This window comes from Oncorhynchus gorbuscha, linkage group LG10 (genome assembly GCF_021184085.1).
Source record: "Oncorhynchus gorbuscha isolate QuinsamMale2020 ecotype Even-year linkage group LG10, OgorEven_v1.0, whole genome shotgun sequence".
In the NCBI taxonomy this organism is placed as follows: Eukaryota; Metazoa; Chordata; class Actinopteri; order Salmoniformes; family Salmonidae; genus Oncorhynchus; species Oncorhynchus gorbuscha.
The window spans coordinates 70,190,802-70,208,567 of NC_060182.1; the positions used below are offsets into that span (position 1 = coordinate 70,190,802).

The window sequence follows — 17,766 nt, forward strand, 5'->3', positions numbered from 1 at the left end:
ACGGAGCAAAGTACAGAGATCCTTGATTAAAATCTGCTCCAGAGCGCTCAGGACCTCACTCTGGGGGCGAAGGTTCACCTTCCAACAGGACAACAACCCTAAGCACACAGTCAAGACAACGCAGGAGTGGCTTTGGGACAAGTCTTTGAATGTCCTTGAGTGGCCCAGCCAGAGCCTGGACTTGAACCCGATCGAATGTCTCTGGAGAGTCCTGAAAAAAGCAATGCTCCCCATCCAACCTGACCGAGCTTAAGAGGATCTGCAGAGAAAAATGGGAGAAACTCCCCAAATTCAGGTGTGCCAAGCTGGTAGCATCATACCCAAGAAGACTCAATGCTGTAATTGCTGCCAAAGGTGCTTCAACACAGTGCTCATTAAAGGGTCTGAATATCTATGTAAATGTTATTTTGTTAATTTTTTTATTTTTTATCAATAAGCAAACATTTCTTAAATCCTGTTTTTGCTTTTGTCACTAAAGGGTGTGTGTAGATTGATGAGAAGAAAAAAAAACAATTTAATCAATTTTAGAATAAGGCTGCAAAGTAAAAAATGTTGAAAAAGTCAAGGGGTCTGAATACTTTCTGAAGGCACTGTAAGTACTTTGAGTCATCCTTCCTCCTCACCACCCCTGCAGCACTGACAGTGTTTATTCATCAGCAATAGTACCAGAGCTGCACACTCATACTCACTTCCTGTGCTCTACTGAAGTAAAAACTGAACTCTGATGACCCAGGTTCGTATCATCATGCTTGAAAACAAAGACTTTAACCTTCGAGTGGAGGAGGATAACCCCCCAGTGAGCCGACTAACTGCTGCCAGAGATGAGTCCCACTGCTGATAGGACCAGGGAGAAAAGGTGAGACACTCCACATGCTTATGATCTGACGAGGAGGCTGGTGAGGGGAGAATGGCTCATAATAATGGCTGGAATGGGGCGACTGGAATGGTATCAAACAGATGGTTTCCAATGTTTGACACCATTCCATGTAATCCTTTCCAGCCATTATTATGAGCCCGTCATACAACTGACTAGGTATCCCCCTTTCCCTTCCTCCCTCCCCAATACAGTGCCACCAGCTGCCTGTAAGGGGAGAGGAACAGAAACAGTCTATTATTGGTCACATTACTTTCACTTTACTCTCAGTTTCATGCTTTGCCGTCATGTTTTTCTCAGACAAGTGACTAGTTAAGGGATTTACTGTAGCTCTGGGGAAATCTTGGCTTTTGGTAGTTAACCATCTCTGGAAGATTTGATCAATTATTCTCTGCCATCGTAAGGATTATTCTTAGGAACTTCCCTTAAAGAGAGGAACATCTTAGCGGTGGCTGGTCGTGTTATGACTCCTCCTAGGACATACAGGTCTGTGTGATTCCATATAGCTCGGTACACTCTGTTGTGTGGCTGCTAGGCCCGTCTGGACCTCCACAGTGCCGAGCCAGGACAGCAATGGCCAAGAGAGACTACCTGGTGGAGGCAGCCAAGCAGATCCGAATGGCTCTGGACAGGGAGGTCAGTGAAGACTATGAAGCTGCCTTCAGCTACTACAAGAATGGGGTTGACCTGCTGCTCAATGGAGTTCAAGGTACAGTGGTAATCTACTGTACTCTAGAGTATTCTGTCAACGTGCAGGGTTCTGGTTAGGGTGATATTGAATAGAGCAGGTTAAGGCGCTACAGACTTTAGCTACTCAACACAGTGAGAATAAGTCATGTGACATGAAACAGGAACGTGTGGATTTATCTGCTCATGATTCATCCATTGTAAAGCAGAATTAAATAATTCCTGTGAAAAACAGGAAGTCAGGAAGCCAAGGTCAGAGAATGATATCCATACTGGTAAAGCATGCCGGATATTCTCTCTACTGTGCTAGTGAAGTATGTCAGCTATATTCAAAAAGGTTATTTCAGTTTCAGTTTAGTGGAGTGAGGTTTCTCCATTGTGTGAGAGGGAGAGAACTGAGGTCTGATGTAGTTGGTCTGTCTTCCAGTGGACCCTAACAAGGAGCGCCGGGAGGCAGTGAAGAGGAAGACTACTCAGTATCTGAAGAGGGCCGAGGAAATCTTTATCTCCCACCTGCAGGACAACCTGGGGAAGGGGAACTCTCACTTAGGGGTAAGAAGATGACCTTTGAACCCTCATTTTGACAAGATGAACATTCCATAATACTGTGCAGATCTTATTGATGGAAATCAACCCACTCTGATCATCCATGTTACTCAGGGAACTGGACACTCATTTTCCAGCTTTTTACTCCTGTGTTGATTTATATGTCTCGTCTGTTTATTGAAGAGGTGGTTAAGTGCTAATCTTCCAGTTAGCACCTCTCTGAATCATTTCCTTCTGGGAAAGCCTGAGTCACATCCTCAAAGCAACCAGTATGTGCTGCTTATAGCCTCTCTCTAGAGATGGGCTACAGAACAGCACAACAACTCCATCTCCCTCTGTTACACTACACCCGACCCGGGCGAGAAGATCACATCTGCCAGGATGCCTCGCACTGGCCGGCTGGGCGCTCTCTCTCCCCCTCTCTCTTATGCAACATGCTAATATCTGTTCGAAGATTGTAACTAATCCTTGAGTAGAAGCAACATTTCAGATCTGAATTAAATACAAAGACACGTGTCCACATCGCTGTTATCTGTCCTGTACTGATTTGTAATCTCTTTTTATCACCAGGGTTACAGTAGTCTGAGATTCCGGCCAATCAGACACCTGAGCTGCCCAGTGGAGGATCTGGACATGTGTAAAGTGGTGGGGATCATCGATAAGGTAAGGACGTTTTTACACTCACTGCTCTCAACCAGACATGGGTACTATAACGTTTTGTTAGACTGATGATACTCTCTTGAACAGACATCCTGGCTGTAGTTAACCCTTTATTAACCAAATTACATTTTATTGGTCACATACACATGTCTTATAGATCCAGTGACAACCATGATGCTTACCTAAGCAAATAGTACCTTGTCCTAAAATGTCACAACCGTCTAATAACATACTATGTTCTATTTAAACTAAAATAAAATGTACGTCTTCTCCCCAAGGTCCTGATTGTCCAAAGCCTGATTACAAAGGAGAAATGTGTTGTTAAAGTAAGTAGTTACGTCTGAACTTAACACTACCAATACAGTATGTCAGAGGACAGAGTGGCAGACGTGTAGTAGAAACAGTGCAGCTGTCTATCTGTGTAGATGCATATCCAGTGCACAGATGGCTGTTGTACTGTCTGGACCCCTGCCAGCCATTCTGTGGCAGCCCAGTCAATGGGAATACTCTGTCTTGAGTATCCTTCACCATTGATTTGGCTAAAAGCCCTCCACTCTGACCCTCTTAGTGGAAATGCACCTCTGATTTCCGTAACCAGAGAGTTGTTATTGGAAAATACTGTAGCAGGGTCTCTAAGGCGCAGGTCTCAGTAGTCTCGTTTACACCTGGCACTATCATGCATCATGTGTCTTGATCTTGTCCACATTCTGATTGTGCCCAGATCTTGAGAAATGTGTCTACATATGATATTAAAATGTATCTTTTTATACGACCACTGTTTCCACATTGTGACCAGATTTCCTGGTCTCTCCCTGTATATAAATTATTTTATGGATATTTTTTTCAAAATAATATTTATTTATTATTTTAAGACACACATTGATGCCATAAGTCAGTAGTGCCACCTGTCAATGATTTTACAGGGTGGGATAATGAGGATTTAAATGGTTTCACTATCCAGATCTGTTTACACTAACGATATCCAGACACAATGCATGCCTGACTACCTCCGTAAGTGGTCAGGAAGATCTGATCACAATGTGTTTTAATCGTCTACACCTGTCTTAACAATCAGAATGTGGACAAGATCAGGACAAAGGACGCGTGTTAGAACCAGGTATAAACAGTGCTAGAGAAGAGCCCGCTTTTGTAGAGATGAGTTTTTAGATTTCTGTTTTTATCAATTAACTATAGACACAGACTAGACAAGAGAACAATGTGTATTACAGTAGAGAAGTTGTATTTTGACCAAGGTAATAGTAACAGCATAGTAATACATGTAATGTTCTATTGCGCCGTGTCCTCTCAGAGCCTGCCCAAGTCGAGCTGGGAGAGCCGGGACCAGCCCACTATCATCCCCCAGGGCGTTCCCTATATGGTGAAGCTGCTGAGGTACTATGTCAGTGAGGATGCTGTGTACCTGCATCTGGAGCATGTTCAAGGTGAGCTGAACACAGCCTCTGCCTGCCAGCCCTGCAGTATGTGAGATGTAGCGGATGCTCTTTCCTAGCCTATCGCCATGCAAAGGGAGATTTATGTCCATGGCATAGCAGTGGACCTACAGGCTACATTTTTTTTTTTGATGGTTGCACTCTTCAGCCATTTTGGGTCAAGGATGCCAAGGAGATTAGAAAAAATAGCTGAATTAAAATAAAGAAAAACTACTATTGTGTTATGATGTATTGACTTTTCTATGCTCTGTAGGTGGGAAGCTTTTCTCCAAACTGTCCAAGGTGAGGAACGACCGAGCCAAGGAGCACCCAGAATGCTACATTCCCAGCCTGCACACGATCAAACTGAAGAACAGCTACACCTCCCCTACCATCAGCTCAGACTACCAGCAGAATGACAGAGGGGACACAGGGACAACCCCTCTCCTGGAGAGGGAGAACGAGGAGAGCCCAGACACAGACTCCCCTGCATCTTGGCATGAGGCTCAGCATCGTCTGGAAGGCTGTAGGACCCACTCCTACTGCGAGGAGACAGGCTGCCTGCAGAACAACTCAAGGTCTACAGCGCTACAGCCCTCTTTATCTGGGCCAATGAGGACAGACATCAGTCCCCATATCCATCCAGCAGGCCACAGTCAGTGTTTGCACTCTGAAACTCAGGACAACCCTGCTCTTCCTAGTCATCTGTGCATCGATCAGGTTCCTGATGTCACCTCTGAGCCTTCTGGGAAGGCCACTGGAACAGAAAAAATTGAATCCAGTTTGGATTTTGACGTGGTGTGGAAGGCTGCTGATCTGACACAGAATTGTGAGAGTGACTCCGATATAGCTGCAGGTAAACCTGTACCTCAAACAACTCAGACCTCTTCTGGTGGGACAGGGTCAACAGTGAACTTGAAGAATCATTCTATCAGTTTGTATTCACGGAAAAGTTATGTTCCCCTCCATAATCAAAGCCAGGCTAGTGAGATGGCAACTTTGACCTCCTATGGCTCTCACCAAGTCAGTGTTTCAGGTGGAGACCTTGAGAACACTGTGGGTGTAGAGCTATCCACACACCAGGGGAGAGGGCAGGAAGAACAGGTAAACCGTCACACTACTGAAAAGAGCATTGTGAACTTAGTAAGCAGGGACACAGAGACTTCCCAGCCTGGCAGAGCTGTGTGTCCCTCTACAGTAGATGAGCTGAAGGTCATGAGGACATCCTCAGGGATCTCTCACCCCCCTTCCCTGCCTCACGGTCTCAGTGCTGGGACACAGCAGGGGAACCAGGAAGGCATCTCCCTGGCCCTCACAGGGGCAAAGTATCATGTGGGGCCTCCTTGCAGAGAGCCAGGGGAGGAGGTGGAGGAGGGCTGGGAGCTGAGCCCTTTGAGTAAGGACATCCCCCAAGGGAAAGGATCACTGTGTGACCCCAACACCACTGGCCCCACAGGGGCCTCCCCACAGTGTCGGAAGGAGGACATGAATGCTTTCCTGAAGTCAAATGGATCAGATGGACAGGGTCAGGATCAGATCATTGAGGTAGAGGGCTGGTGCCACCAGCCCAAGTTCCCAGCCAAGGCCTCCAGAGGAAGAGATGGGGTCAGGCAGGGCTGTTGGGGGCTGCCAGAGGCAGAGGTGCGTCTGTTGGGAGCTCAGATCCTCCTGGCCCTGGAGAGTCTTCACCAGCAAGGTGTCATGTGCCGTGACCTCAACCCAAAGAACATCCTGCTTACCAGCATCGGTTAGTCACCTAAATCACTTTAACTCCGTACGGTCTCCGTTTTTGGCATGAGTTGAGTCTTGAAAACTCAACCAACTTTGATTGACATATTGTCATGTTTCTCAACAGGAAAGGTCTGCCTGACATTCTTTGGCCAGTGGAGTGAAGTTCAGTCAGAAACCAACTCTGAAGCTATGGACCAGATGTACTGTGCCCCAGGTGGAGAAACAACAGTTCCACATATGGCTGCTACCCTAAAGTGCCTTCTAGTGTTATTATATATCAGACATTTAGTTTGATCCAACAAGAAACCTGTTAATAACAGTTCTGTTTGTTGTTTGCCAATAGAGATTGGAGGTGTGTCCAAAATAAGAGGCTTGTGATTGGTGGAGTCTGGGGGCATTGCTATTTGAACTTCTTACAGGAATGGTAAATAACATTTGTATTGAATAATCCTTTGAAGAAAAAAAAAGGCCAGAATCTTGCCCTCCGTCATAGTAAAGTTTAAAAAAATCCAAACGTGTGTATGTATATTGATTAGAGTGCTGCCAACTGATCTGTTGATAGTGTATCTGTGTTGGTACCATTATCAAGTCCTTGTTGAAATGGTATGCCTGTTCCTGTGCCTCCAGCCCCTGTGGCAGTTCCACCCAGCCGGGGTACATTCTCACACCCAGCTTCTGATCCCAGACCAGCTGAGTACTGCAGCTGCCTCCCTGCTCACTGAGGTAAGGCCTGAGTCCCATTACACACATGACTGGTAGTGTAAATACCGTAGACATATACACACATGCTTCTAGCCTGCAACCACAGATACACACAGCCACACACATTGTACAAACTCAAATTGGCTTTCTGAATGAGTGACTATTGTGTGTTTCACAGCTTCTGCAGTTTGACGCTGGTTATCGTTTGGGCTCTGGAGGCGGTGGAGTGAGTGACATCAAGTGTCACCCCTTCTTCAATGGTGTCTCCTGGAAGGCACTGAGCAGTTAGAAGGTCAACAGACTGTCTGTAGCATGAACAGTTATCTGCAGCCAAGTGAAGTTGGGCAGCCACTGTCTGTAGCCTGAACAGTTATCTGCAGCCAAGTGAAGTTGGGCAGCCACTGCCCCCTTGTGGCTAAAATAATTGAAACCCCAGCTCTGGAGCTATTTCCTGAGCATTTTGTTATTCCCAAAGAATGATAGATTAGAAGGGTAATTCAGAGCACACAGCCACATGTCAGCCCTGCAACAACCAAACTCTGCCTGCAGTGTTGTCTTTGTAACCTCCATGTTTGAATAATAGAGGCTAGTGTAAACATAGTAGGGCAAAATGTACTCCTGGGTGACTTTTGGGGTATTTGTTGTACAAATGACATGCAATGCTACTGTTAATATCCATGCATAGCATCACCAAGTATGGAAATGGATGTTTTTCATTGTCAAACACTTACTACAAATACTTTTTGGTCAGCCAATGGCTGTGATAAACAACGTTGACAATAACGTTAGTAAAATGAAGCAATGCATCTGTGCTGTGTTAGTCTTTAATATACTCATGGTCAGCCTTTTTTCTGGTCATCTGTACATAGCCTATATCAGGGTTTCTCAAGCTCAGTCCTGGGGCCCTACCTGGGAGCACATTTTGGTTTCTGGCCTAGCACTACAACTGTTTCAAATAATCAAAGCTTGATCAGTTGGTTATTTGAATCAGCTGTGTAGTGCTAGGGCAGAAACCTATGACTTTCTACCACAGCTCAGACAGTCACTTCCTGACTTGTAAGTGATGTGGTGTGTTCTCAGTCTCTTTAATGTTTCCATTTCTTTTAAAGCTTCCAAGGCCTGGCAATATCTATTTTACACTACACACCAGCCACTTGGTTTCTGAATTGTTCTTATCGTCAGTCATTGAGAGCATTCTGTAAAAAAGGCAAGTGTCTGTGTAAACAAAACAAAAAGCATCGTTTTTAAACCTTAATCTGGTCTTTAAATAGTTTTTTTTACACAGCATAAGCAGAATTTAAGAGTGTGCGTGAATGAGATGACTGGGTCCTAACATTTCAGTGTAACAAAGCATCAACCTGTACCATGAACAGTATATCTTCTGATAGGCTACAATTGTTATTGTACATGAAAAATACTTAATGCAACTTTTTGCCATTTATATTACAATTATTGTAGGTAGAAAATAGCAAATGGTGCTTTGAGATGTACAACACCCACTCCCTGCCCCAGACACACAACATTTAGCATAAATTATTTCACAATTTCAATGCACCTTTGTCTATTCAAGTATCCCTTTTCCTAGTTAATCAGGCAGGTATAGCTGCTGCGTGTGAAGGTCGGTAGATTGGTTTGTTTAGCCATTGACTGGGGAGGCTGGCTCACATGTCCAGTAGCAGCACTCTGGGATCTTCTACCACAGTCTTGATCTTACGCAGGAAGGTGACCGCCTCTCTGCCGTCGATGAGGCGATGGTCGTACGTCAGAGCCACGTACATCATGGGGCGGATCTCCACCTGCAGCAGAGGAAGAGGAGCTTCAGAGACACTGCTTCCTGTCTCTATTCCACATAAACTAAAGTCCTCTCACGGTCAACTGCATTTATTTTCAGCAAACTTAACATGTTTAAATATTTTTATTAACATAAGATTCAACAACTGAGACATAAACAGAACAAGTTCCACAGACATATGACTAACAGAAATGGAATGTGTCCCTGAACAAAGGGGGGGGTCAAAAGTAACAGTCAGTATCTGGTGTGGCCACCAGCTGCATTAAATACGGCAGTGCATCTCCTCCTCATGGACTGCACCAGATTTGCCAGTTCTTGCTGTGAGATGTTACCCCACTCTTCCACCAAGGCACCTGCAAGTTCCCGGACATCTCTGGGGGGGGGGGCTCACCCAGACGTGCTCACTGGGATTGAGATCCGGGCTCTTCCTGGCTATGGCAGAACACTGACATTCCTGTCTTGCAGGAAATCACATACAGAAGAAGCAGTATGGTGTGGCATTGTCATGCTGGAGGGTCATGTCAGGATGAGCCCGCAGGAAAGGTACCACGTGAGGGAGGATGTCTTCCCTGTAACGCACAGTGTTGAGATTATCTGCAATGACAACAAGCTCAGTCCGATGATGCTGTGACACACCGCCCCCAGACCATGACGGACCCTCCACCTCCAAATCAATCCCGCTCCAGAGTACAGGCCTCGGTGTAACGCTCATTCCTTCGATGATAAACGCGAATCCGACCATCACCCCTGGTGAGACAAAACCACGACTCGTCACTGAAGAGCACTTTTTGCCAGTCCTGTCTGGTCCAGCGATGTTATTGCCGGTAATGTCTGGTGACAACCTGCCTTACAACAGGCCTACACGCCCTCAGTCCAGCCTCTCTCAGCCTATTGCGGACAGTCTGAGCACTGATGGAGATTGTGCGTGTTCCTGGTGTAACTCGGGAAGTTGTTGTTGTCATCCTGTACCTGTCCCGCAGGTGTGATGTTCAGATGTACCGATCCTCTGCAGGTGTTGTTACACGTGGTCTGCCACTGTGAGGATGATCAGCTGTCCATCCTGTCTCCCTGTAGTGCTGTCTTAGGCGTCTCACAGTACAGACATTGCAATGTATTGCCCTGGCCACATCTGCAGTCCTCATGCCTCCTTGCAGCATGCCTAAGGCACGTTCACGCAGATGAGCAGGGACCCTAGGCATCTTTCTTTTGGCATTTTTCAGAGTCAGTAGAAAGGCCTCTTTAGTGTCCTAAGTTTTCATAACTGTCACCTTAATTGCCTACCGTCTGTAAGCTGTTATTAACGACCGTTCCACAGGTGCATGTTCATTAATTGTTTATGGTTCATTGAACAAGCATGGGAAACAGTGTTTAAACCCTTTACAATGAAGATCTGTGAAGTTATCTTTGAAAGACAGGGTCCTGAAAAAGGGACGTTTCTTTTTTTGCTGAGTTTATGATAAGGAGTTACCCTGAGATATGAATCTACAATATATGGAGTAAAATCAAAGTCTACAGAACAGTGCCAACCTTGCCCTCGATGGCCACTGGCCTCTCGAAGATACCATGCATTCCCAGGATGGCAGACTGTGGAGGGTTGATGATGGGCGTGCCAAACATGGATCCAAACACGCCACCGTTGCTGATGGTGAAGGTTCCTCCATCCATGTCCTCCACGGCCAGCTCATTCTTACGAGCCTGCAATCAACATCATCAACTTAGAGAATGCACAAAGTCCAAACATAAAGTACAGCGAAATCCATGTTATCCTACCTTCTCCCCCAGCTCGTTGATGGTCTTCTCAATGTCAGCGAAGTTCATTCCCTCCACTCCACGGATGACAGGCACCACCAAGCCCTGGGAGACAGGACACATTAGATATTCTGAGTTTTGGTTCATGTACAGTACCAGTCAAGTTTGGACACACCTATTCATTCAAGGGTTTTTCATAATTTTTTACTATTTTCTACATTGTGGAATTATAGTGACGACATCAATACTATGAAATAACACATTTGAATCATGTAGTAAACAAAAATAAGTGTTAAATTATAATATTTTATATTTGAGATTCTTCAATGTAGCCACCTTTAGCCTTGATGACAGCTTTGCACACTCTTGGCATTCTCTCAACCACCTTCATGAGGAATGCTTTTCAACAGTATTGAAGGAGGTCCCACATATGCTGAGCACACGTTGGCTGCTTTTCCTTCACTCTGCGGTCCAACTCATCCCAAACCATCTCATTTGGGTTGAGGTCGGGGGATTGTGGAAGTCCGGTCATCTGATGCAGCATTCCATATTTTGATTTGTTTAACACTTATGGTTACTACATGATTCCAAATGTGTTACTTCATAGTTTTGATGTCTTCAATATAATTCCACAATATAGAAAATAGTACAAATAAAGAAAAGCCATTGAATGAGTAGTTGTGTCCAAACTTTTGACTGGTACTGTATATTAGCCCTGTTGTAAAAGTGTTCAATGTGAGTAGCCAACCATCGGCATTACCTTTGGTGTTGCTACAGCCACACTGATGTCCACGTAGTCCCTGTACACAATCTCCTTGGTGGTGTCGTCAATGACTAAAAATATAAACGGTATGAAAGTGATTTGGACATTTTAAATACTAATAAACATTAAATCAAATCTCATTTTATTTGTCACATGCTGCGAATACAACAGGTGAAATGCTTACAAGTCCTTAACCAACAATGAGGTTCAAGAAATAGTTAAGAAAATATTTACTAAATAAACTAGTCATTTTCTAAATAAAAAGTAACACAATAAAACTACAGGGGCTACTGGTACCGAGTCAATGTGCGGGGGTACAGGTTAGTCGAGGTCATTTGTACATGTAGGTAGAGGTAAAGTGACTATGCATAGATAATAAAACTGAGTAGGAGCAGTGTAAAAACAGGGGGGGGGGGGGGTGGCATTTGATTAATTGTTCAGCTGTCTTTTGGCTTGGGGGTCGAAGCTGTTAAGAAGGCTATTGAACCTAGACCTGGCGCTCCGGTATCATTTGCCAGGTGGCCATTTGAGAGTACAGTCTGCTTTGGCTTCTATGATTCACTTCCTTGAAGCATACAGCGTTTTTGTGTCTGTGGAGAGGTGGCCCACAGACAATTTTACGAGTGAAAATTAACCACTTCTTGACTGTGGCTAGTTTAAATAGGCCAGAGAGGCATTGGTGGAGTACACACTAAGCACGGTTGTCTATGTAAATCTCGTTCCTGTTCTTAACCAATTTAACCACATACGCCTGATACCAGTGGATACAAAATGTGTGTTGCCTTATTCAGACTGATACGACAAGTAAAGCAACTTCTCAGAAAGAAGAGCCCACCTCCGTTGACGGCAGGCTGTTCCATCAGAGCATATGCTGAAGCCTTGACAAATGCAGACATGAAGCCCAGCTTGATGTTGTGTTTCTTCAGGAAAGCGTCTTTGTAGGCCTTCCTCATCTCACTGATGTTGCTGTGGAGAGAATTAGGCTCTCATATCGATCACAAACATGCATTACACTCAATCTTTTCAACCAAACTTTAAAAAACTATACTAATTTTTTCAGTAAAAGTTCAGCTTCTCCAGGTCAGGGTGATCGAGTGCTATTGACACTGGGCTAATGTTTCACCATCGCTCATTTCGCCTCTGTATGATGAAAAAGGCCTCTTGTATCTCTTTTTATTTGTTTGTTTTCCCGTCTCTAATCTGGTTTAAACTCTAAAGTTTCTTCGCTAACGGCATTAGCCTCTCCCAAGGCACTGAGAAAGGAGAGAAGAAGCGATAAAAATCTTCACTTTCCAAAACCCTCTAAATCTTACTGGCCTGTCATAAAAACCCATATCGGTTGGGGCAGCTCGTCCACTCGGAGCGCAGGTCTCTGTGGGCCCCAGTAGAAGCTCTGGTCTCCTGGTCTGACTGCTCCTTCAGCTATAGATGAGCCCAGGCCTGGAAGTCTTCTTCCAGACCATCAATGCCAATTCAAATAGGATGCAGAGAAACCCCTGAATAGCTGAAAGCTGACACCCCACATTTGCAAATGAAAATACATCCTCAAAGTGTAATCTTTAGTACAGGGGTCATTTCCTTGTAAATAAATAAAGCCCCTGTTTATCTTATCTTATCTTTGTTTTCACCAATATTAGGACCAAATATTTACATTCCATTGTTTAAGAGGAGATCTGGCTTCAAAAAGCGTATCCCATTGAGCAGATTCCAATCTCTAATCATTATCTTTATGGCCTCAGCTTGAATAGCATTTCTTTACTTCTGACTTTACTTTATCTAGACACCTTTACTTTAGACAGGACATATAATCCCTAATATAAATGTATACATTTATATAAGTGAATCTGTTGTACTGAAAGTGTAGTGGTAATGTTTAAAATGTTCTGGATGAGTTATCAGCTCCTTTAAGACCCATTTCCTATCTAATTATGTTACTAGAAATAGGGCTTGATTATGTAGGACAGCTATTCTGTTATTGCCTACCTCATGTCGACCTCATTAAATGTTGTCAACATAGCGCAGGTGTTCTGGGCTTCCTTCAGTCTCTGGGCGATTCTCAGACGCATACGGTTCATCTTCACCTGAGACAGAAAAAAAAGAAAACAAATATATTTAAAGAATTTTCACAGAAATATTTTACCTTAAGAGAAAACAACACAACAGCTATGCATTCTATCAGACATTGTTTTTGTATACCAACACTATGGTCTGAGCCATTGTGAATATTAAGAATAATGTTCCTTTACTGCAGTATTCCTGATTATGATGCCTCACCCTGTGCTCTGTCCTGACTGGTTTACCCCCTCCATCTGTGACAGCGGCTGGGGCAGCACGAGCAGCAGTGGGTTTGATGGCTGAAACTGTACCGAACAGACAGGTGAACAGGAGTTGTTAGTGCCACGCCACCTCTTCTTAGCCATTACCAAGTGTCACTGTCAACAGGCAAGGGCCAAGTGATTTATCCTATTTCCATAATCAACAGTAAACACTGGACAGGTTAAATACTTCTCACTTGACATTGAGTTCATTGAGTGGCTGACAGACTAACCTGGTGTGGCAAAGATGGCAGCTCCTGGGACGGGTGGCACTGGGGGCATAGTGGTAGGGATGGGGCCCACTGCAGAGGGAGCAGGAGAGGGCGTTGTGGCTGCATCATGGGGGGGTGGAGGAGCGGCTACTACTGCTGCTGCTGGGGCCTCTGCAGCTTGGGCAGCAACAGCTGAGGAGAGAAAGGTATAAGAATGCATTAGGCAATAGCAATGTGTTTACTTTGTAGGTAAGTATAATTTGTAAGTATAATCTAATAGCTCTGTAAACAACATCTCCCATGAGTCTTTAATTTAGAATATTTTTTATGTGGTCCTACCATAGACATGGTAAACTCAGTGGTACTGACCTCCTTTCCGGAGTTTGAAGAGAACCTGCCCTCCCTCGACCTTCTCCCCATCAGGGACCAGCAGCTCCTCAATCACCCCAGCAGCAGGAGACGCCACCTGCACGGATGTCTGTGGAGCGAGACAAAACATCAAGGACCATGCATGACACAAACTTTCCGTGGGTCTGTTATTCTAACCATCTACAGAAAACTGTTAGTTTACTATAAAAGGCTGTTGTGAAAATGGCAGTTCAAAGGTTGATTCAGCGACCATTAAATACCTTGTCGGTCTCAATTTCGCAAACCACCTCATCCTCTTTGACGGAATCACCAACCGCTGTAAAGAGAGAGTTGCATTAAGCGTGGCAAACAGAAGGATCTACCTGGCTGCAACCAGGTAGATCTGAATGAGCACAAGAATCAGAGAGAAACATAAGTTACTGTACCTTTCTCCCACCTCACATCCCCCTCCGTGACAGACTCTGCAAATGCAGGTGTCTTTACTGTGATGACTTCATTCCCTAAAAGACGGAGACAATACAATACTGACTTAATGCAACTCTTGTGGTGTTACACAGAATCACATTACTGCTTAGATCACAAGGGTCAAATAAACAGATGGGAGTCCAGGCTAATACATACTGCAAGCTACAGATGTCTTGAAGTATCTGATTTGGAAGATGCTGGACCTGGCTTCACATGTCCTACAAATAAAATACAGTCAATACAGAAAGTATAACTGCATAATGCAAGGCTAAAACACAGCTAAAGCAATGTTTCAATGAGAAGACAGGTCAATGGTGTAGCTATAATACTTACGTAGGGTTATTGACAGTGACACTACAGCTAGCTGACAATCCTGCAGGACAGATGACAGCAGTACTCAGTTCTAGCGCAGAATCTCAAAAGTCACTGAACAAAAATATAAATAGGCAACATGCAACAATTTCAAATATTTTCCTGAGCTACAGTTCATATAGGGCTCCCGAGTGGTGCGGCAGTCTAAGGCACTGCATCTCAGTGCTAGAGGTGTCACTAGACACCCTGGTTCGAATCCAGGCTGTATCACAACTGGCCCTGATTGGGAGTCCCATAGGGCGGTGCACAATTTGCCCAGCATCGTCCAGGTTTGGCCAGTGTAGGCCATCATTGTAAATAAGAATTTGTTCTTAACTGGACTTGACTAGTTAAATAAAGTTTACATTAAAAAACACAAATTAATTTAAATAAAGAAATTAGTCAAATTCATTAGGCTATGGATTTCACATGACTGATGATACAGATATGCATCAGTTGGTCACAGATACCTTTAAAAAAAGTAGGGCGGTGGATCAGAAAACAAGTCTATATCTGTTGTGACCACCATTTGCCTCACGCACTGTGACACATCTTCATTGCATAGAGTTGATCAAGCTGTTGATTGTGGCCTGTGGAATGTTGTCCCACTCCTCTTCAATGGCCGTGCAAAGTTGCTGGATATTGGCAGAAACTGGAACACGCTGTTGTACATATCGACCCAGAGCATCCCAAACATGCTCAATGGGTGACATGTTTGGTGAGTATGCAGGCCATGGAACTGAGAAATTTTCAGCTTCAACCCACAGTTTAATCAGCTGTCCGGGTGGCTGGTCTCAGATGATCCAGCAGGTGAAAAAGCCAGATGGAGGTCCTGGGCTGGCGTGGTTACATGTCGCTAAAACGACGTATAGTAAAGAAATTAACATTACATTATCTAACAACAGCTCTGTTGGACATTCCTGTAGTCAGCATGCCAATTGCACTCTCCCTCAAAATTTGAGACATCTGTGGCATTGTGTTGTGACAAAACTACACATTTTAGAGTGGCCTTTTATTGTCCCCAGCATAAGGTGCACCTGTGTAGTGACCATGCTGTTTATTCAGCTTCTTCATATGCTACACCTTTAAGGTGGATCTTGGAAAAGGAGAAATGCTAACTGACAGGAATGTAAACAAATTTGTGCACAAAATTCTAAAGACATAAGCTTTTTGTGCATATGGAACATTTCTGGTATATTTTATTTCAGCTCATGGAACCAACACTTTACATGTTGCATTTATATTTTTGTTCAGTATAAAGAGTTGGGTTCAACTACTGTAATTAACATGCAGTTTCAAAACACTCACCTGGCACAGCCCGCCGTGCAGACACATTGATTCCCTGTCAAAGAGAACAGTAACCTGTTAGCTATCAATATAAAGTCATCATTAAACAACTCAAAATATATATTATATGCATATGTTATATCCCCCCCTTCTAAAACGAGGGAGTGAAAATGCATAAAATCAACAGGTGTTTGTTACCAAGGACCATGTTTAAAATTTTCACATGAACAGTCTATCTCCCCAGTCAAAGGTCAGTAGTGGGGGAGGGCTACTGCCACGTTGAAAAAAACTGGGGAACTCGGAACTCTCCGACTTCCTAGCGTTCAAGTCAACTGGGAACAAGGAGAAAAACATCCTCCGACTTGGAAAAATAGTTGATTGTTCATCCAAATCGGAACTCCAAGTCGGAAACTCGGGCATCTTTCGAGAACTCAGACCTGCGACCTGAACATCACCGACGTGATGATTTGACCTCGTTTCACCGAGTTCACAATTGTCTTGAAAGCGCCATTAATGCATGCGTGTTGTACCAATCCGTGACTTCAAACCATGGAAGCAATGTAGGCATACACTATTATACAAACAGACTGCTAGGGGATAACTAGCTACTATGACTAAATATATAACCAAGTGAAAATAGATTGATAGAGGGCTGTCATCTGTGTATTTGAGAGTTCGACTGGTTTGTTTAATCCAGTTGTGCAAAGATTGGTCAGTCAATATGATGTCAAATCTGAATTTAAAAAAGAACATAGCTTGTTCAAACTATAGCTAGCTAACTAGGCAAAATACAACAGTCTATCATCACAAAAAAATAGCTGTGTGCTAGCCAAACCTCTCAAATGACCTCAACATATCGTAGCTTGGTAACGTTAGATAAATAAACCAATGGTTGGCTAACTAGCCAACTTCGTGAAACCAAATAAAATGTTAGCTATAATCAAATGATATGGGAGATATTGCTTTAGAATTCAAAACCGGGTTGAACCAATGTCTTGCCGGGGAATCGGGTGTCATGCTGTCCTTGGCTTGCAATGTGAAGGCCTACTGCTCAACCGGCGGCGCTTCTACACCTCTCGCTAACCTAGACCTCAACGTTGGCAGCAGCATGATGAAGCTCCGCGTGAAAGTTTTCCATTTATCTAATGCCTACCTGACGAAAGACCAAGAGAGAACGACCGAAGTTCCGGGTGAGACACCGGGAGTAGGATAACATGGTGTCTGTAATGACAGCAACCTGTCGGCGGGAGGGAATCTCCTCCCCTGTAGTACGCCAAAACCTGCTAAAGGCGGAAGCAGTGTGGGAGGAACCAAGAGCCACAACTAAAGAGGGGATTGATCAAAGGGATGTCCCAAAAAAGGATCCACTGTGGAAAAGCTAGTGGCTCAGTGAGTGAAAATAACTTACAATACATATTCCTAATTAGGATTGGATAATTACATAATAAGATTATTCATTTGTATTTTATGTCAGTTTATTAATGTGTAATATAGCTTTAAAAAAATGGTAGGGCCATTAAATGTAAATCACTGATAATGTGATATCTAGCCTACACTCAATAAAGTGAGTGCCTATCAGTTCAACACAAATTGTAGCATACAGTTTCTTCTCATTTCATAATCAGTTTTCTTGCAAATTGTCCTCAAACTCACCACTCTGAAATATTGCCACATTATACCAATACATAGATTTGTTGAAAATGACAAAATAATATCTATTAAACAACTAATATGAGCTCAACTAATTAGTTCTATTGGGGATTTGTTTTGAATGATGGGGAAGGCCGTCATTGAGCGTCTGCTAAATGACTTAAATGTAAATGTAAATGTAAA

General features: G+C 43.8%; 1 protein-coding gene and 1 pseudogene across 2 annotated transcripts; one reads left to right on the plus strand and one right to left on the minus strand.

Annotated features, from left to right (window-relative positions):
• The first annotated feature begins 549 nt into the window (after window positions 1–549).
• On the plus strand, window positions 550–7,436 carry LOC124046451 (annotated as a pseudogene).
• Window positions 7,437–8,214: 778 nt separating this feature from the next.
• On the minus strand, window positions 8,215–17,235 carry dlst (dihydrolipoamide S-succinyltransferase). 2 transcript variants are annotated; one of them, XM_046366831.1, is made up of 15 exons: window positions 17,087–17,235; window positions 15,955–15,988; window positions 14,629–14,668; window positions 14,452–14,513; window positions 14,256–14,330; window positions 14,091–14,146; window positions 13,831–13,939; window positions 13,483–13,653; window positions 13,209–13,294; window positions 12,918–13,015; window positions 11,770–11,900; window positions 10,932–11,005; window positions 10,193–10,276; window positions 9,950–10,117; window positions 8,215–8,426 (listed from the first exon to the last, which is right to left on the minus strand). In XM_046366831.1, the coding sequence occupies exons 1-15, from the start codon at window positions 17,147–17,149 to the stop codon at window positions 8,292–8,294; spliced, it is 1,386 nt and encodes a 461-aa protein (XP_046222787.1). In that variant the 5' UTR covers window positions 17,150–17,235; the 3' UTR covers window positions 8,215–8,291. The 2 variants fall into 2 exon arrangements, with proteins under 2 accessions (XP_046222787.1, XP_046222788.1); XM_046366832.1 differs by lacking the exon at window positions 17,087–17,235 and adding an exon at window positions 16,933–17,024.
• Between the last annotated feature and the right edge of the window lie 531 nt (window positions 17,236–17,766).